The 21,415-nt window shown below is 41.6% G+C and overlaps 2 protein-coding genes across 3 annotated transcripts; both read left to right on the top strand.

Annotated features, from left to right (window-relative positions):
* The first annotated feature begins 1,980 nt into the window (after positions 1–1,980).
* On the top strand, positions 1,981–6,196 carry prrg4 (proline rich Gla (G-carboxyglutamic acid) 4 (transmembrane)). The gene is made up of 6 exons (XM_085161079.1): positions 1,981–2,590; positions 2,705–2,868; positions 2,962–2,989; positions 3,830–3,971; positions 4,427–4,597; positions 4,699–6,196. Exons 1-6 carry the CDS (start codon positions 2,452–2,454, stop codon positions 4,724–4,726), a joined length of 672 nt encoding a protein of 223 aa, XP_085017205.1. The 5' UTR covers positions 1,981–2,451; the 3' UTR covers positions 4,727–6,196.
* Positions 6,197–9,337: 3,141 nt separating this feature from the next.
* qser1 (glutamine and serine rich 1) lies at positions 9,338–21,333 on the top strand. Of its 2 annotated transcripts, XM_085167209.1 has the most exons (13): positions 9,338–10,027; positions 12,246–12,355; positions 12,481–12,618; positions 13,943–17,254; positions 17,591–17,913; positions 18,138–18,254; positions 18,331–18,464; positions 18,543–18,727; positions 18,843–18,980; positions 19,095–19,192; positions 20,543–20,689; positions 20,863–20,958; positions 21,134–21,333. In XM_085167209.1, exons 1-13 carry the CDS (start codon positions 9,918–9,920, stop codon positions 21,272–21,274), a joined length of 5,049 nt encoding a protein of 1,682 aa, XP_085023335.1. In that variant the 5' UTR covers positions 9,338–9,917; the 3' UTR covers positions 21,275–21,333. The 2 variants fall into 2 exon arrangements, with proteins under 2 accessions (XP_085023335.1, XP_085023343.1); XM_085167217.1 differs by lacking the exon at positions 12,481–12,618 and having other exon boundaries at positions 9,339–10,027.
* The last annotated feature ends 82 nt before the right edge of the window (positions 21,334–21,415 follow it).

Below are 21,415 nucleotides of genomic sequence, written 5' to 3'. Positions count from 1 at the left end.
ACTTTATAAGAGTCCATTTATCTTTTAGCCCTTTATTCTAACATTGTTCTTTTTATTCCATCACATGTATATTATTGCTATTGGAAATCAGTTTCAAGTAAAATAAAACAAAGAAAAACACATTTGTTAAAAAAAATGCAATGTTTAAAATATACACGGTGGTTTCCTTTCCCCTTACAAAATCCACTTATTTAGTTTGTGTGGTTTCAGAAGCTCGTGGGGTGCTTGCCACAACTTTTAAGCAATGTTAGAAGTTCCACCACAGAAAACAAGCTTGTGATGTTTTGGAAAGGCCCTAACCCCATGTGACCCACTAAACTACTAACTGTAAAAGAAACAAAAAAGTCAAGTTCAAGTTCAGTCTCTACCAGTGTGGGGTATAACGTGTATTAGAGTAACATCACATTACATTTCCCAGCATCGCAGTAATGCAAAGCATTACTTTACTAAATTTAGTAATTACATTACAATTATGTCGTTAAAAATGGTTCTTCAGTTATCTGTGTTCCAGGTAAATAGAAAGAAAAAAAAAACATATAAAAAAATCAAATAAACATCTTTTTTTGTTCCTGAGCATCTGTGCTACAATCAGTTGATTTGAGTTCCTAAAGCTGAGTGCCAAAGCCAGCCCAGCAGCCAGACCCTGATCTTCAACATGTAACAAAAGCAGTGATGACTTTTTAAGTCCTTTAGGGCTTGTTTTCGACTTTACTCTCTGAGATAACACATTAGCTAAAGTCTGGAATATCTAACTTTCCTTTATACCTTTTCTTTGGATTGACATTCCTCTGGGGACGCTGACAGTATCCAGAGATGTAGCCTAGTACAGCACAGAGGATCTCACTGCTGTTCAATTAGCACCATCCAGTAGGCTGCAAGATAATGTTCTGTTGTATCCTATCTCTGCTTTACATAAACACAGAGTAAAAGGCCCAGAGGCTCTGAGACAGATATTTACATGGGAGAGTGTGAAGCATAAACACTATTATAGGATGTGCTTTGCAAGCCAAAAACAAAATGAAGCAAAACAAAATTTCTTCTTTAAATGTGTCCTCCTATTACTTTGTTGGTGCTTCATGTATTCCTATTTGTTTTGTCTCTAAGGTTTCTATAGCAACTATTATTTGCACTCGAAAGGGCAAAAATTTGATGTAACCCGCATGCCTCTTCTTTGTAAAAATGACTCCAGACTCCATTACACAACACTTCCCACACAAGCCCTGTGTTTAGTGTTGTCGTGTAGTCACCAGTTCCTGAGCTACTGAGAGATCTCTTGAGACAGTTTAGTGCTTTTAAAAGAGATCTGATGCACAGATCCAAAAAGATAGCATTGTGTTACAGCAGTAATTTGTGCCTAACCATTAAACGTGAAGATACAGCACTGTAAACATGTGAGACTCAAGCAGTTCAGATGTCTGGGCAAAGTTTATACGTTTGTCCCTTTTAAAGGTCACAAAGTAAAATGACCCCCGTAAATCAAAGTTTATGTGAGAGAACTCCTTAATCCAAGATGTGAGTGTCTGAGAAGGAAGTATGACACCTGTGTTTAATAGGTATCTTTATGAGATAGTGCTGCACAAAGGCATTTATGTGTGTTTATTGCTCATACGACACATGTATAGATATATAATAGCAGAGCCATGACTGGTATTTTTAAGGCTGAGGTGCCTTACCACTTGGATGATTTTAATGAAATTGGATACAATCGCATTTTTTTTTTATAATTTTATAATTTTATTTGTAATAAGCGATCAAATAATGTTTTTTTTTTTTTGTTTGTTTGTTTAAACGCATATCAACAGCCAGTTGATGCTTAGGAGAAGAAAAAAAAAGTCCCCCAAACTATTTTTCATTGTTCATTGGGTGGAGTAACATCCTATCTGAGTCATATAAAACTTTTTCAATACTTTGCTGTGGAAAGTTAACTTTCCCGGCTTCAGCTGCCACCTAGCGTTCACTGTTGTACATATTTGTCATACAGTTCAGGTAGGTGATTGATTGGTCGAGTCTGCCCAGGTAAACGTGAGAGATAGCTCGCCAGCGCAGGCAGTGCGAGAGTAGCTGACGACACATCTATTTAGAGTAAACAAGTCCTTTTTTTTTTAACCGGAACTTTCTTAATCTGCTTTCAGACGAATTCATCCTTCAAATGATCGTATTTTTACTACAAATAATGATGTCATTTTTTCTTTCGCCGGAGGAACTCGGCAAGCTCAGCCGGTGTTTGTGAATATCACCGAACGTTTCCTGACTGATCTCATCCGCGCCGAGCCTGGAACACCTGACGCTCCTTTGGACTGGTTTCGTTTTGTTGACGCTGAGCTCTGTTCGTCTTTATGTAGCATAATGTAGAGGACGGAAATATTGTGATTTGTCGTTAAAGTGTGCACACAGTATTTTCCAGAAGCAGGTTCGCTGTTGGTTATCATCTGCCTTCTGTACTCTTAGTTAATGTCGCGCGATTGTCAGTGCGCAGGTGCGCTCATGGCAATGTTGCTTCATCTGTTTGTTCTTTTTCAATTTTTCACCTGTGGAGATCTGGCCTTTGTGGGGCAGTTACCTTCCGAAAATGAAGAATCACAAAACCAAGGTAAGATTTTTATTATACATTATTTTAAGAATTTGATTCTTAAAAGTTCGTGTTACCCTGTATACATCCCGATATTGTAGCTTTCCTGGAAATAATCTCTTTGGATCCGCCCAGTGTTTGTAGATGAGGGGCACGCAAATTCTTTCCTGGGTCGCCACCTGCTGTTTAACCGGTTTGACTTTGAAATGTTCGTACCTGGAAACTTGGAAAGGGAGTGTATTGAAGAAGTCTGTAATTACGAGGAAGCAAGGGAGGTGTTTGAAAACATCCCAGATACAGTTAAGTGATGCTGATTGGTGGAATCATTAATTAACAATTAAGAGGGATTGCCATATTGATTAATCTTTTTGTTTGTTGGTTTGTTTCTTCAGGAAAGATTTTGGAAGGAATACACTGCAGGTAAGAGGGGAATAAGAAATACTTCAAGTTTATATAAAATGTGTCATCCAGGAAGTTTGTTGATGAAACTATGACTTGACTGTAGTTGTTGTTGTTTGTGTAAAACCTGTTTCACCACACACCAATGAATGCATGGTAAATGTGAAAGTACAGATTATATATGTTAAATCAGTCAAACTGAATTCCAATTCATCAGTTCTCTTTCCATCCAATTAGTAATTTAGACTTTTTTTGTATTCAGTTTACAGATGAGTGACAAATTAGTGCTAGGCCTCACATGCAAAAGATTCCCTGTTTGAGGTCGGGAGGGGATACAGTACAAAAACATCCTTGTGTCAGTTTAAAACTGGAATAGTTGGAACGATTATGTCAGGGAGGGGATCCAGTCTTAGATCTGCTCCAAATCTAACACACAGCTTCATCCACTGTAGCAACCCAGCCAAACGTACCTATATTAGGTGCTGGGCTAACAGTTGATTGTTGCTCAAAGAAGTTATGACATTTGAGTTATATATATTTGTGTATATATAACTCAAATATAACTCAAATGTTGTATATATTTTTTTCTACTCACCAAGTCATTCATTGATCCCATCATGTCGTCATAATGGTTGCAAGGAAAAGATCAATCCCGCTCATTAGAAATGCTTCATCACAAGATACCGGTGATCGCTCAAAAGCTTTGTATTGATGTACGTTAACTATGCCACCTACCCTTTATTATTCACCTATCAGATATATCAGATGTAAATGAAATGATGGTTGTCTACTTGGTAATAACTTGCACTGCCATTATGAAACAAGTTTGACACTTCCTCTGTGGTTTGTGATGATTCATAGACAAGGGTGGCCGCTCTTCACGTGTTGATGTGGTAGCTCTTTTGGTGGGACTCATTGCTGGTGGAGTGGCCATTGTCATCTTTGGCATCGTTGTATGGTTTATGTGTCAGCGCAGATGGAAGGGTAACTTAAGCCATGAAAGGTGAGTGAGATGAATTTGTGACACTGTCCCAGTATGTCTTTTTCACCTGTTTATGAGCATTATTCTGCCAATTATTTTCTTCTTTAGTCATTGTTTCTAAAACATAAAACAATGCATAAATTATGTGTCTATTTCCCAAATCTGATGAAAGCAGAATAAATAGAAATAACTTGTAATATTTTTCATAACCCAAAAATAAATGAAATAACCCATTCAGTTTACCATGATTATGAAAGAGTCCAAAGTACTCTGAATGTGTATTTTTCTTTGCACTCATTGAGTTTTAAATAGTGCTGCTCTTCTGTTACCCCTTTTTGCTACACCAACTGTAACATCTACAAATGTATTTCATTGCGCATGGTTATATAACAAGAACAAAGATGACTTTCACCTTTGATACTTGCACTTTGAGCTTGAAGTACGTCACAAGTGAATGACCACTATGCTCCTCACAGTTCCATTAGGGTGCGCCAGAGGAGGAGTAATGCTTCTCTAATAATGCGAAGGCTAGAGGAGGTCTCCCTGCACCCTGTGCCTCCCTCCGATGACCCACCCGGGCTTCCTTCCTATGAACAGGCAATCGCGAGAAATGGGCCGCATGACGCCCCACCTCCTCCTTATCCTGGGTACGTGCATGTTTGTGCTTTTGTTGCAGTCCATGATGCAGTTTTATGCGGGGGTTTTTGTTGTTGTTTTTTTTTAAAGATATCTTTTCTCTTTCTTTTAGCTCACGAACTGGGAGTACTCGGCAGTAGGCTTTCAGTACAACACGTGTGCATATCTGTGAGACGACAATTAACAGCTAACACCTAAACTGTGCAATTATGATGTATCAATTTGTCAAATATTACAAAATACTAACTTTCCTTGATTAGCCTCCCTTTTTCCTCTTTTATATTTATTTTTTTCCTGGTCTGTTTGGATAGTCTTTTCTTTATTTTTTTTTCTTAAATATTTTTCTTGTTCCACCTTCTTGATCTCCTAGTTCCAAACATTTGATTCTTCTTTGTAATGTAACTGAAATCTTGTGATGAATAAGCTTTCTAAAATATTTTATCCACTTTGCTGCTTTTTTTTTAATCAAGATGAAAATGAAGGAAGAGCTGCTTTGTACACAGCATGTATAGTGACACTGAGAGCAAGATCATGAATATGTTTTATTATATAGTATCAACTGTAATAAAACAGAGATGGACTGATTTGTGTAGTCATGCAGCTTCATACAGCTGTTGCTCCTTCAGAAGGAAAACCTGCAATACTGCTTGTACTTGTCTGATGGTAATGTTGACGTAACTGGAAAATACATTTACAAATACTACCTGTGTATTTAATGCACTGGTCTTCCAGCATACCTTTAATATTCACTGCATATTTCCATTGTTTTTGTAAACATAGGCAGATCTTTTTGCTGTTTTACAATATGTCAAAAAACATCTGCATGTTTGAACTAATAACTGTTCTCTCCAATGTGAATTTATTGTTTGTTTGTTTTTTTCATCTACATTGTGATAATATTTTTAATGCAATACAGATATGTGGAAGCACAGGCTTCACAAAATATTTCTATTTATCTAGAACATTTAATTAATTTGAGTGAAATGACGTCAGCTACTTAACTTCAGTTTTGATAAGGATCTCACACTCATTGTGTCCCTGTAAATTATTGCAAGGGCTGGGGGGTTTCACAGAGCCACCTTTTCCTTTGAATGGATTTCAGAATCTTTTTTTCCAGGTCTCTCTTAAAAAAATCTCAAGGGACTTCCTGGTTCAAAGATTAAATAATTTGTATAAACATATTTTGAGAATTTATTGATATAGCTATGTTAAAGCTGATCTGATGCAGAAGTATTTGAAATGATAGTCTTTTATATTCCTTTTTAATTAAAATTGCTATTTTAATTAACTTGGTCTTGTCTTTTGGTGTGTGTGTCTATGTATGACTTTGTGACATGAAAACAGTAGTTGCAGGAGCCCATGGCTGTTATACCAAGTTGCCTTGCAGTAGATGTTAGGAGCTATTTTATGTGTTCCTGTTTCAGTGGATATATTTAGGGTGTAAATCAGTATTAAGAATGATGATGGATACGTCAGTATCATTTTTATTTTATTATCTATTGCTCAATATGGCTTTCTTTCCTTTATCAGCACACATATATATGCTGTTCCCTCCCAGGGGAGTAGTCTCTCTGAATCTACACAGATCTGACTTGGGACATACAGGATTAATTCCTGTCACTATCATAGAATCGGTGTTACTTAAAAAAAATAAAATAATATATATATATATATATATATATTCAAAACTCCCCACCTTGGACATTTGTCGTAGTATGGCTTCAAAACGCTAGTATTCAGAATAGCTCAGGATACTAGCATAAATCTTAGCTTGACCCACAGCTCTTGAGCAATGAGGCGATATCAGACGTATCTGTTATCGCTGGTGTTATATGTTGGTGTTGTGACTGCAACATCGTAATAATGTTCATCCAAGATCAACATAGCAACTGACCAGTTACGTGTTTTTTTTTTTTTTTTTTTTTTTTTTTTTTTTCGCCTGTCCCATTTGGTTCTTTAGCCGTCAGAATTGTTGTCTGAAGACCAACAAGGATACCCAATGGATTTATTTTGCCAAATGGATCATCATGGCATTGCCGTATTGGTCCATTTGATCGACCTTTGTTTTTATTATTTATTTTATTTTCAGTTGTTACAGACGGGACAGACATGAGTGAGGGATAGGAAAGGGAGAAAGAAAGAGGAAGGAAAAGAAAAACAGAAGGGGAGAGGGACAGTGAGAAAGGGGGGAAGAAAAAATATCTCCGGGATCACCTGTTGAGAGAAAAAGAATAGAAAACAAGCAAAAAAACAAAACAAAACAATGCAACATACTATACACAACACCATCGCATTAATCTAGCTAAGTGAAAACAGCAGTAAATACTAAATATTGAATGTTGTTGTGCAGCACGCAGGACAGACAGCGCACAATGTGCTTTGAAGTAGCAGCCAAGAAAGGTGTGATTTAAGTCTACGAATAGTGAACACCCATGTGCACACCTGTGTGGATCGGCGCGCTTGTATTCAAATGGTTTCCCCATGTAATGGTCTGCTAGAGGATGTAGAGAGCCATAGCCCCGTCCCCCAGGGCATGAAGCAGGCATGGAGGAGATCCAGGCCCCAGACATCCAGAGGCTCCAGAGTGCAAGAGCCCAAGGAGGACCACCGGAGGGGCATCCGTGCCACCTTCATGGGAAGGGCTGAGGATCCCCAGATGAGGGGTCACCCAGTAGCCACCGGGCAGAAGCTAGAGGGGGCTGCACCGGCGTGCCCGCCGGCTCTGCCGGCAGCCAGCTGTGCCAGAGTGAACCGAGCCGCAGGCACAGAGGCCGGAGGCCCGAGGGCCCCCCGCGCCCCGGAAGAGGCCTGACCGAGCAGCAGGCGCCAGGCCCCGCCAAGTAGTCACCGGGAGTGAGCTGGTACATACCTGAGCGCCCAGCCCCGGACACCAAGAACCACCAACGCACCGACCCCTGAGGGCATCAGTCACCGGCAGGGAGTGTGGTGAGGGGAGATAGGCCTCCACACTTTGGAGGGCCTTGGAGTTCCCAGAGAGGTGAAGTCTAAGACCCGACCTGACATATAGACACAGACAAACAGGCACACACAGACACAGACATGCATTCCCACCCTCATGCACACATATACAAACACTCAGCACTCACCCAACGCAGGAATAAACGTAAATGGACATGTACACACAATCACACTCCCCAAACATACTCTATATCCCGGGTCCAGGTATCCTCACCCCCAGAGATGGAAACGGCACCCAGACCCAAGAGATGTTACCCTTCCCTCCGGGGTGGAGGCAAGCAGACCGCCCCAGGCTCCGCAGCAGCAGGGAGGCCAATCGGACAGCCAGCATCTCTTCCCAGCCCCCCCGCCCCGATGGCTAGCAGAGAACAGGGGTGTGTTAAGACCCCATACCTCCCTCCTCCCGCTCAAGTGTAGTGTTGCTGCGTGTTGCTCTAAAGTGTATTTAAAACAAGGGAGAGCATGGTGCTGCTGCCAGAGAGCAGCAGGTGATAGCACGGCCCCTCCCGAGAACCCTCAATGTCTACATGGATTTAAAATTGAGAGGTGGGCACCGGCGCCAGAGGCAGGTTTGAATACACAGACCGTCTACTGGACGCCGTTAACGTGCCCACCCTCAAGGCCCTATATATATATATATATATGTGTGTGTTATGAGAGTGTAAGTAATGTGGATGTCTAAGTTGTGAGATAAAATTGAGGCACAGGTGGCCAGAAGAGGACAGAGGGGGGGGGAATGTCTCCCCTGCACCCTGGTGACACACCCGCACCCCAAAGCCCTACCTGTGTGGGTGGGTGTGGTGGAGCGTGAAGAGGGAGGCAGACGGGGATGGGGAGGAAAAGAAGGGAGGGGAGGGTGTCCCTCCCTAGGGCCAGCTCCCCCGCTGACCCCAATATGCACCCCCGTCCTCTGGTATCCACCAAGGCAAGGGAGCCCAGGCCCATCCAGACCGGGGCCTACGGCAGCAACACCGCCAAGCCCCACAGGACCCGGGGCAGCCCACTCTACCCCACCGCAGAGGAAACTGTACCCACCCCAACATTCAATCATCTCCCAGACTACACAAGACACAGACACCCAGGTTAAGTTTATTCTCCACCTCTCCTATGTCTCTCCCCCACCTGCAGAGTGGACTCCTGCAAAGATGGAACAACCTCCCTGCCAGTTCAAGAGCCCCCCGGTTAGGCCGATGCACAAGAGGCCCCCTGCGCCAGGGCTGAGCCCCCGTGCACCCACCCGCCCACAACCTCGGCGAGTCACCAGTTACGTGTTTTGATGTTATAGCTTTGGAAGGGGAAGGAAAGGGGGAGGGAAGGGGTGCCTTTCTTTATATAAAACTGTTTTCTGGAACAAATGGTAAGCATTTCAAGTACTTTGTTAATTTATGCAATATAACAAATGAATTATCAAACTAGCTTGACAGTATAAAAAAGTTAAATAGATTTAAATTAAAACTAAACCGCCTACGAATGTATGACAAAACATTCAGCTGAAAATTACATTTCTGTTATATTTTTTTTACATTATTTTTTATCTTATTTTATTTTATTTATAGTACCACCCATCTATTGACCAGACTATTTTGTGTATATTTGTACTTGTGAAGAACAAAATCAGATAAGAATAAAGACCACATCATGTAAATGATTGGGAAGCTAGATTTAACACTGATGATGGTCATGGATATTTTGTGGTTAGGGTAAATGAGGAAATGAACATAAGTTCAGCTAGCATTCTCTGAAGTAAAGAAAGCATAGCATTTTGTACATGCTGCTGCTGTTAAACAAAAGGTCAAAGCTCAGGTAGCCAGATGCTTGAACACTTGTTTTAGTTCAGGCAGAACAGAGTTCACAACTCGCTGTGGCAGACCGGTGGGATCACCCTTCATTCAAAGGAAGCGCCGCTGCGCTGGTACCAGCTTTAGGGTTCGCCTGGTGGTCACGTGACTTTTTTCGCGTGGTGAAGCGAACCGTCGGTACAACATCTCGCTTCGATACATCTGCTCGTGAAGTCGATACCGTGGCTTGTCGGAGAAGTTTGCGTCTAGCGTGACACTGCAACTCATTTCTAATGTGAGAAGTTTCAGTTAGCCAGCTAGCTGCAGCCAAGCGTCAGTGCCTTAGAGAAGTCTCGTGGCAGACTAACTTTACGTGACGGGAGATGAACAAAAAAATAACGAAATCACCCTGTGATACTTTTTTCCACATGATAGCAGCTTGACGCTGTTTTTTTTTTTTCTGTGGACTGTAAATTGCATTGACGGGACTTGCCTCGGTCGGTAGGTCCCGGGCTGCTACGATGTGTGTCCGCTGCTCCACGAAGCTCTGCTGGGGAAGTGAATCTTTCACCGGATGATGGACAGGAACTACCCGAGCTCCAGCTTTGCGGACGCGCTGGCTCCACCAGCACAGACCGTAGCTTCGTGGGCCTATGACCGCGGCTCAGCTACTATCAAGCCAAGGTAAAAGATGAAGGAGAGGGCGGGTCACCTTCCGAAGGAAATTTCGGTGATGGAGGGCCTAGCTTTGCTTTTGGAGAAAAGTGCACAGGTCTTTGCTGTTGTCGGGAACACTGGGAGAAATGGTTAAATGTCACAGACGCTGACTTGTCAGTGGTTTCTTAGCCGTGCGTTACTTTTTCCCCACCTTGCTAATTTTTGCTAGCATATCGTGCTTTCAGCATGAGCAGACACAGAGTCAGTGAACACAAACTACTCAAGATAATTGCTTTATATCTCTATAATAAGGTGGTCATCTGGGTATCCTAAAGTAGCATTTAATCGTTGTGTTTTCTTCAACCACAGGTGCTCGTCAAAGGTAAAACAAGAGAGATAACTAGCAACCGAAGCTAGTTACTATATAACAGTTACAACACTTCAAATTAGTAATTTTCTTTGCTGTGGCGACATGTCTACATTTTTGTAAATCTGTGCTTTTGTTCTAGTAATGAAAGCTTGAGGTCCTTCGTTATATATAGTCCGTGTAACCACAGAACTTGCAAAAGCTGTTGAGGTCTTAGTTCGTGACTTATGACTGTTGTGTTATAGTTTGGTCTAATTTGCTATAAAGAGGGGCCATCCTTCATGGCAACATTGTTTTATCTGGTACAAATAAGCCACATTGTTCTCACAAGCGGAACAAAAGTAACAGTCTTTGTAGAACAGATAAACAAAGAGTATAAGTTAGCCTGTTAAAAGAAAAAAACTCTGTCATGTGCTGGATGGCAAAAAAATGTAATAATTATGAAAATCAAGTGGCTATGATAAATAATGAAGTAAATTATTGTGGCTGATCTCTGCTTCAGAAAATCTAAGATTACACCAGTTTGTCTTATTTTATGACCTAAATAACATAAGATAGTGGCTGCTGATTAGCAGTGATGTTTCCATTCTGAAATCTAACTCATCAGAGTAACATGGTAATTAGCATGTTGTGTGTTGCACTTGTTGTTATCGATTCTAAAGCGTAAAAAGAAACTAGCAAAGATGAATAGGGAAATAATCTGGTGTGTGCAGCTGTTGAAAGGAACAGATGAGGGAAGAGACCCTCCTTAGTTTGCTTCATCCACCAGTATTTACCTTTAAGGCAGCACTTTAGCTCAAGCCAAACTGCATCTGATTAGCTGGAGAGCAAAAATGTAATACGTCAGATTTTAAATAAACACCCCCCCAAAAAAGATGGTTAAAAGTGACTTGACCAGTCTATTTATTGATGACTTTTCACACCATTTTTACATCCAAATGTTCACACCATCCAAATGTTTACAAGATATAAATGCCTTACTCACTTAGCCAAAATGGTTGCTAAAGAATGATGTTCCTCATGTTATACAGCAAAATGTCAAATGACATTCCTAAGCAAACAAATTTTGACAAATCAGTGTCCTGTATTGTTATATAATTGTTGTTAGAATTTGCGGTGGCCTCTCGGACTAGCGTTTTTCCGTAACAGACAAATAGCCACGAGAACCCTTGAAACAATAATACATTCATCCAAGAAATCTTTTGGACAGTTTTACCACACTGGTGATTGGTATTGTTTACTTTACATGACACATACACAACTTGGGTTGCTATGTTTTGTTATACCTATAATACAGAGAGCTGCAGTTTTCTTCCTCTGCAGAGAAAGTGAGTCTACTGAATTTGTCGACAATAAACTGACAAAACTTTACAGACTGATTACTTGATCTTGCTTGCTGTGCATGAAGAGCAATTCACAGTTACTTTAGAAATATTCGTACATCTTCACTTTTTGCATAGTTAAGATGGTGTAGAGCTGTGTATAAATCAGACTACGAGTATAACAGTGTCAGTGTTTCCTTGAGCACAGCAGTCCCAATCATTTCTAAAAGGAATATATATTAGGATATTTTTGACTGTTGTCTCTCATGCTAGCCTGATTAGCCAGTCGAGTAAACCTTGATCAAGGAGATACATTTAGCAATTCTATTGCAGCCATCTTGGCAGCACTCCATCAGTCACAGCATGTCCTAACTTTGTCAGTGTTTAATGTTAATTTGTGAATAAGAGTGGCAACTTTCTTATAAGTGTTTCAAGAAGAAAAAACTATAAATGCTTATTTTAATCCACTATATATACTCATATTTGACTTGGTTGTGCACTGCTGTTTGTAGATGGATAGTTCTAATGAATCCCCTACATTTGTTTGTGTATGCAGCCCCAGTTACGGTGCAACATACCTTGATGCCGAGCTCCTCCAGCGGCAAAGCTACACTACGACACACCAGCTTCCCACGTACACTACATCACATATTCCTGTTGCAACAGGTGAGTTATGGCGTTATAATGAAAGATTGTTTTAAAGTGACCAGTTTTACCAGGTAATATGTATTCATGCAGACATTTTTGGTTTAAGCACAGACGCATCTTTCTCTTCCTCTTTTGAATGTCAGGAGCACTAGAGTCAAACAGTAGTACTCCAGAGACCTCAATCATGAGCTTCCTTTCAGCCATGGAGTCGAGAAGCCTTCAGGCTGGTCCTGTTAGTGCCTCATTGCTTTCTCCTTATAGACCCCCATCATGGCCTGCTGGTGAGAACACATCAATCTTTCAATCTTAGTTATTTTATTTAAAGAAGAAATCATTAAGTATAGAGAGAATGTAACACGCCATACTCTGAAAACCATGCCCACGAGATGGGGAAAAATTTAGACCCTAAAGTGTGCAACCAAATGTTGGAACGGTGAAAAAACTACTCTTACTAGCTAAAAATATTTGGTTTCACTATGTGTAGGGATTGTTTTAGCAACCTTAGCTGTTAGAAACTGAACGTTGTCTATATTTGTAAGCTGCTGTAATCTGATAAGGCACATGCAAGTGCAGTAATATTACTCTTTGCTTTTAACTTATCCATGACAAAACGCATGCTGCATAGATAGCCATGCAGTGTCAGGATCTTTCCATTTTCCCATTACTCTTGCTCATAGTGCTTCAAGTCTTATTGACAGTATCCATTTTTGTCTTATAAAAAGCTCCGTTTCAAAGTTCTGTAGTTCTTCAGCTTATAAAAACTCAGTTCTGCATTCTTTACCCTGTTGGTAGTGCATGCTACACAGCAGCTTTTAGGTATTTTTCAGTTCCGTGCTAGCAGGTGGATCTCACAAGGAGGCCCTTTTTGTGCAATGTAAAGTCAATAGAAACAATTGCACAATTTTTTTTTCTCCAATTTGGGTGGGACCTAAATGCACTCTGTAAGCACGTGTCCATCAATTTGTCACTATTTCACAAATTGCTTAGAAGCTTAGGTCACAACTTGACTTTGCCCCACCATCAATTCTGCTGGCTACATTGTTACATGTATACAAGTACTACAGATAGGGTATTGTAATGCTCTCTGATCTACTTTGGTAGACAAATTGATATATGTGATGACACACTTTATAAATTACCTTTAGCATCTTTTTTTGTGAATCAAGAAAAACTTGCATGGATACAAAACATTTGTCCAGCTCTGTTTCTCAATTCATCTCACTAATAGAGCAAACAATGTTTGCATGTATGTCTGTTCTTCACTTTTCTCCCGAGTGTATTGCTGAGGACCTGTGTAAGCGTTTGATGTTTATGGAAAAGTGATAACATTTTAATGCCTTCTTCCTGTTGCAATTCAACCACTGGCCACCACTATATTACTGTTCTAGCACCCTGCCAGGTCTTTGTTAATATATGCTAGTAGAGACCTTGCACTGTGTACCTATGGTCCAAAGGCTGAGTATGATTAAAATGAAATATGTTGGGGGATGTTGGCATTTCAGATTTTGTATTACCTTTTGCACATGAATTTTGTTTATTATGAAAATATTGCTTGTGTAAGATGCTTGTACTTAAGTTCTGTGTGTGTGTGTGGTTTCCATGCAGGTGCCAACTCCTCGACCACAGAACTATATTTGACTGGTGCCCTGCCTTCTACAGCTACTTTCCCCTCTACACCTGCGCTTTCATCCTGTCAGCACACAGGTGCCTATCCTACCAGGAGTTATGCCACCAACCCTTCCCTGACTCTCCAGGATCCTGCCTTTAGCACTTCTACCAATGGCCTGTTTTCTCACCATGATCCCCTCCTGCATCTTAAGTCTAACCAGACTGTGCTTCCCACTGCTTTGGCCTTCAATCATCTTTCTGCCTCTGCTCTGGGCTCACCACTCCCTGTACAGTCCTCCACTTACCGCTCAGCCCAAGAGTCTGCACCCCACCTCCTGCAGCCCCAGTTTAGCCTCTTACCTTCTGCCCTATCTGCCACTCATGGTGCGAATCAGCCATTCGGGGCTACAGTTTTCTCAGGCTCTATTGAAAGAGCCCTTCAGCGTGAATGTAGTGTGATCAAACACCACCAGAGGCCTTCTAGTATCCATATAGCCTCAGAGCAGTTACCTAGTTCGGAGCAGTCCTTACAGGGATATTTCGGTTCAGGCAGCGAAGCAGATGTATCCTACCAGCAGGAACCATCCCATCAGCCTTCCGTGTCCTGCAACCCCTCCACAGGAGCAGATTCCTCTCAAGGAGTCAGTGGTTCTCTACAACCCAAAACAGATTGTACAACACAAGTATATTCATCCACTTCGCTGCAGAAGACGAATGAATGTTCTTCCAAACTAGCTCCACAGCCTGCAGGAAATGAAGAGATGCACTCTCAGAACCTGTCAGCGGGGTCTCCTGAGCGTTATTCCTCCCCTGGACTGAAGCAAAACTCTGTGATTATTAACCAAGAGGCAGTCCAGCTGTCTAGCCTAATTTCCAACACTTTATCTCAAACTTATATCACACCTCATACACAGTCACAAGCCTCCAATTCCACTTCAGACAAACTCTCCTCCATTTATGAGACTCTCCCTTCACTCTCCAGCCAGTCTGACAATGTGGCATCCATTAGTCAGTCTCTTGTTTACTCATCTACTCCTGGGCTGAACCAAGAGCAGGGCATCCAGTATGGAGCCCAAGTACAGAGCTTGTGTCAAGGAAATCTGTCTGAGAGCTATCCCACATCCCACTCGCAGGGTGCCTCAAATGTGACTTATACTTCTCAATCACAGGTGAAGAATTCAGTGACCCAGTCTCAAAGCTTTATCACGGGAGAATCCCTTAACTCTTCTTTCCCACCCACATGTGTACAGAGCCTGCCCACATCATCTACAGTGGACTACACCCTCATGCAGGCCTCTGTGGGAGGCAAAACACACGACACTCTGTCCCACCAGCAGCACTCACAACCCAACACATATGTTTTGTCTGCACCTTTGCCTACCTACTCTTCAGCGGCTCAAGCCTTACAAAATAACATATCCTCAATACAGGACATAAAGCCAACATATGGCAAACAAAAACTTGAAGAGGTGCCTCTCCAAGGCCTCGAGGCTCTGCGGCAGGTCTCCATGGAGGCCTCCATAACATGTAACAGTATAGTTTCCCATAACAATGTCATCTACGTTGTTTCAAAAATGGATGATCACCCTAAAGCACAGAGTGTTATTCGAAGCAGTTCACGTTCTGATGACCAGATTATGGGACTACGTCATGTAAATACAGTGCCGGTAAAGGATGAAAGAATGGGTTCTCTAAGCCAACAGCACATTCATTTAACTAGTGCCAATGGTCATGAAACTTCTAACACAAAAACTACAGACTCCACCATTGAATCCTCACATATACCCCTGTGCTCAGAGCCGCTCAAGCAGCATCCTCTCCAACTTGAATCTGCTGAGGCACAGCAACAGAATCAACAGAACCATAACCAGACTCAGGCTTTAGCAGCCCACACCCAGTTTATTGCTATTCCCAGTGCTCAGGTTCATCCTGAGACCAATCAAGTAATTTTGCTCCAGCAGCCACTTTTGAATAATAGTCAGAACACATCAAAGGTCATTCCAGTGCAAGCTATTCAATCGGGACAAGGCCTTGGCCCTGTTCATGTCCAGTATCTTCAGATGGACCGAGACCTGCTGGGTCCAAGTGTTACAGAAACCCAGAGTCAGCAGGGCACAGTAGTGTCTGAACCAAGCTCAGAATGTCCTACGTCTAAACATCACTACAGCCAGTTGACAAATCAGCAGTCAAGCGATGCCAAAAACCACTTTGCTGTCAACTCTATTTGTTTCTCTGACTCTATTCTACTTCCAGATGACAGGAATATTTTGTCAAATGTTGATGACATCCTCGCTGCCACAGTAGCTGCCTGTGGCGTGTCACCACAGGACTTTGTCAAAGCTACATCCTCTGCTGAGGCTGATATGGCAGTGATGGCAAGTCCTATTGATTCCAAAGGTCACTTCCAGACTGTTGATTTAAGACACATGTCACCTAGTTTCTCTTCAGCACAACAGCCAATTATCACTAACACTATCTCCCAAACCATCACCATGACATTAAACGGACCACAGATGACAACAGACTGTCAGGGTGGATCTGGTACCCACAACAACAATAATGAACTTCATGCAAATGGAGACACAAGGTGCTCTGACAATAACTATCACTCAGCTGGGCAGGTATATGACTCCTCAGGTCCCCAGAATAGAATTCAAGGGAATGCAAAGTGTATTAAAACTGATGATGGACTCATGGAAAGTCCAAATGGTGAGGACTTCACCAAAAAGAAGGCTCGCTCTAAGTCATTGACTAAAACAGGCAGTCATGAAGAGGATGGTGGACTGGCCAGACCAGCCAAACGTAGTGGGCAGACCAAGCGGCAAAACTCGAGGGGTAGTGATGTGAGCTCACCATCTGCGGCACACGGTTTATATGATGGTTGTCCACAGCAGGAAAGAATCAGGCAAAAGATTCGTGAAGTGGAAGAGAAACAACCAGAAGTCAAAACTGGCTTTATTGGCTCCTTCCTAGACTTTATCAAGTCTGGGCCCAAACAGCAATATTCTCCAAGTCCAACACGAACAATTAATCGCCCTAGAAAGGCTTGTACCTCATCCAAACAGTGTACTATGCCAGCTTTGCCCCCAAAACTGCCAACTTTGCCCACGCCCTTAATTCCCCAGGACAGTCCAGCAGTAAACTCCCAGCAGAAACGTCTTGATGAAGATCTACAGAAGAACTTGGAGACCCTGCCATCATTCAGCTCTGATGAAGAAGAGAACACTGGAAAGAACCAGGCTCTGAGGAACAGCATCAGCTCAGCTCTCTCAGCTCTGGATGAATCTTCAGATCGGAAAACTAGGACAGGTAATCACACTCTGTAGTATATGGTACATGCTCAGTAAATAAGTATCGACACAAGAACCGTGCCCAAAAATGCCAGGGTATTGATGCTAATGAAGCGATAGTAAAGAAAAAAACAACCAAATTAAACTGATGTTTAAAACCAGCAACTAGGTTAGTTGGATCCCATTTGTATTTATTCCTTTATATTGTTATAGAAACCTGTAAAACATTGACATTCTGTAACAGTGTCTATCTCATGCTCGAGACAGAAATATTGTTTGCCTAAATACAAGACAGTGAACATTGAACTTTCATTTTCCTTTTTCTGTCTGTGGCTGTGAATTTGTGCTTCTTCAGATAATCAGTTTCAAGGTTTGATGTTGAAGCCAGAAGAGGTTCCCAGCATGCCCCACACTGTCACAGATAGTGCGCCTCCCGTGACATCCTGTGTGCTGCAGGTACCCACTCCTGCACAGATAACAAACGCAGCCTCAGGAAAGACTGTTTTTGCAGCAACAGAGGAGTCCAAAGAGACACCACCTGGCCAGTTGGCTATGCCTTTAAAGAGTGTAGCCATGGCAGGACTCACTGATGAGGAGCTGTCGGACAGCGGAGGAGAAGGAATGTATCGTGAGAGAGACGAGTTTGTTGTCAGGAATGAGGATATCGAAAACCTAAAGGTACGGGAAGTGAATTGAATGCTTGTAACACTTGATATGGGCAAAATTGAAAGTGTAGCACAGGTCAGAATGTTTATAATATAACACTAGCATTTCAAAAGTAAGCCTTGATGCAATGCAGTGTAACTTAATTTAATTCCTCTTCAATTGTAAGTGATAGACTAAAAGAAACTGCTTCCACATACTGAAGCCTATTCTGCATTGTGCTGTGTTTCTCTGTGCAGGTGACAATGAAAGCAGGCAGTGAGCCTCCAGCCATCTGGAAAGTACAGAAGGCTCTGCTGCAGAAATTTGTGCCTGAGCTGAGGGATGGAAAGAGAGTCTTCTCAGCTACAAACAGTGTAAGTAGACTATGCATATATAGTTTGATTATACAAATTAGTTTTGTCAACTAACACTTTCTTCTTCTCTATTTAGTATCTTGGGTACTTTGGTGATGCCAAGACAATGTACCAGAGGGTGTATGTGAAATTTTTGGATACAGTTAACAAAAGGGAATATGTACGAGTTTGTAGTCAGAAGCCACGCTGCAAACCCATGAACTCACTAAGGTAAGTGTAGACTACTGGCTCTTATAATTCATAATAGATTTTTCTGAGTTATCTCAGCTTTTTTGTTTTGTCACACAGGGGTTTACAGGTGAAAACTTTGCTGGGCTTGACAGCCACTCCTACAGTTTTCCAAAACCAAAAGCCCAGACCCAAACAACTTAAGCCAAGAGCAGAGCCTCCACCAAAAAAGAGGAGGAAATGGAAGGAGGAGTTTTCACCTACTGCCTCTGGATCATCTGCAGAAGAAGGAGGCGAAGAGGATGGTAAAGAACACTTTTACGTTTTTAAGGAAATCTAGTTTGTTGTCTAGATTTTGTCACACTCTCACTGCCCTTCGATGCCTCCTGTGTGTTTTATCTCTCTCCCGTGCACACTCAGAGTTAAACCCTCCGCTACCATTTGCTTCCCGATTACTCAACACACGAACCATGAAAGAGACATTCAGGAGCTTTGTGGAACTGCTTATCAGTATTGCCTTAGATGAAGATGTAATGACAGCACTTGAAAGGGCAAATGGTGAGCAAGATACTTTTTGGACACAGAGGAATTGTTCTTAGTTAGATTGGCTTAACAGTTTAGGATCCCTCACATCATTGCTTGCTGACTTGTCTTTTGTCTCATCCATTTCAGATGAATTGCTGCTGCCACATATGAAAAGAGTGGATGGAATGATCACTGACAACAGAAAACGTTTACTTCACAAACTACACATAGAGCAGGTGTTGAAGGTGAGTGTGGAAATGAAGCTGCACATAAATGTAGATTTGTGTTGTCTTGATGCATGTGCAAGGTAAGGAAATCCCCCAAAATATCCAGAAGAACAGAACTCAAGGGAGGAACCGGTGTTGTATCTGCACATAACAGACAACTTAGCAAAGAACTAGTTTTAATTTGTGTCTTCAGGCACCCTGGTACTGGCTGACTATCCCAAAAAAGATACATGTATCCAAATTTGTTAGTTGAAGCTATGAAAAATGCCACAGATTGTGCAGTTTGACAAGCCTAGAAGGTGATTCCTGAAGAGCTGCTGGCTGAAAAATTGGCATATCTTAGAATACGGTATAATTGACATTAAAAGAAATTAGAAGAAAGTGGACCAGTGTAACTCATGTCCCTAAGAAAAGGAAAAACAAATCCAGCAAAGTCCTGACACAGAAGAGATACATCTGACTCATCAAAACAACAGTTTAACAGTGTCTGTAGTAAGGGTGTCAAATATAAGGCCTGGGAGCCAAATTTGGACCTGCAAAGATCCAAATTCAGCCAGTTGGTTGACTTTGGAAAATGTGAATGAGTGCATAATTTTTTGTCATTTTACAGCTTTTCTTACCCATAAAGCTTCCCTTCATGGCCATTCACAGTACACCAAAGTAATTCAATTTTAGAATTCTGTCATTTGCCACATTACTTCTTACAAACTAAGCTGAGTCATGCTGTCAGATTTCTTTCATTTACTACAGTAGCATTTCTTTACCATGTAGGGAAAACTGAGACATCATGTTGAAATTGCACTTTTTTGTCTTATATTAAGACATCTCATTGATTAAATGCATATTTAAACTTTTTACATTGACAGAAATTGGAATTTCACCAGTCTGGCCCACATAAGATCTAAAGTGGGCTGTTTGTGGCCTGCAATATAAAATGAGTTTAACCTCCCAGGTCAACAGCCATCTATAAAACATGGTGGAGGCACTGTCATGATTTCGGACAGCATTTTAGCAAGTGGTCGTGGTGATCTTTTAAAGGTTTTTGGAATTACGAACACAGAAAAGTAGCATTAGTTTTTGATCCACCGTATAATTGTATGATGTGTAACATCTTCATGTTTTCAGTATGACAATGATCCCAGTCAGTCATCAGTTGGTAGCCAATGAGACTCATTAGTTTCACTGTCGGAAACCCTCCTCTGGCTTCACTTCTGGTTTCGCATGAGTAAGATAGTAATGGCAAAATGCAAATGTTTTACTTCAAAAGTTTTGAATATGCGTTCTAGATCTACTTTCATTGCAAAAGGAAAATAAGCGTTAAAGGATCTTTACTGCACTGTGTGAACCTAAGTAACTTGTGTTCTTTAGACGGCACTAGACAGCTTCCCAGAGATCTCAGTGGTGACTGAACTGAAGAAGGATGGGGAAACGCCAGCCTTCAAAGTACGTCTCAGTGGACGTGCCTACAACAAGAAGACTATGAAACCCCAGAAGAGCCCCAACACTATGCCTCAGGTAATTGTACTTCTAATGTCTGTCCATAAGAGGGCGCAGGTTCACCGTTTGTTAATCTTCAGCTTTGCTGAGCACTAAAGCGACTACCTCCTGCTCTCATGCTATTTGACTAATATAAAAAAAAGAAATATACTAATTATTACATTTTTTTTAATTATGTTTCCCTTTTTTAGGAGTATACAGTAGACCAGCAGAAAACTCAGTGGTTTTCTCTATACCATTCTTTGCAGCATTACAAGTACCACACATACCTCATGTGTAAGGATGAGGTAAGACAATGTGTCTAGTTTCTACTGAATGCGTAAAGCTGTTTTGTTTAGTTTTAGATTTTATTGTGAGTTCTGTAAATATTATTTTGCAGATTTAACGTCACTTGCATACTTCCACGTGGAATTTATTTGAATTAATTGTATTTTATGCTCTGTTTGTGGTGTTGTCCTTCAGATTGCATCTCTGCGGGTGCAGGCAGGGGACCTGGGGCAGGAGGAGACTGTGCAGAAGTGTCTGCAAAACGGGGCTTGGGTAGAGGGGCTCTTTGATCGCTTTGGAGAGCTAATCAATCAAGTGCAGCAGGCCTGCAGATGAAAGCCTTTAACATGCTTGGTTTAAAAAAAAAAAAAAAAAAAAAGTCAAATTTTTGAAAACCAGAAAATGCCTCCAGCTCAAAATGTGACCGAGAAGGATGGAGTGAGTCTCTTCTTCAAGCGCAGGGTGTTTCGGATCAAC

Source organism: Neolamprologus multifasciatus, chromosome 1 (assembly GCF_963576455.1).
Source record: "Neolamprologus multifasciatus chromosome 1, fNeoMul1.2, whole genome shotgun sequence".
NCBI classification, from domain to species: domain Eukaryota; kingdom Metazoa; phylum Chordata; class Actinopteri; order Cichliformes; family Cichlidae; genus Neolamprologus; species Neolamprologus multifasciatus.
Note: the sequence above shows the minus strand (reverse complement) of the source record. Positions and strands in the feature narration are given on the sequence as shown.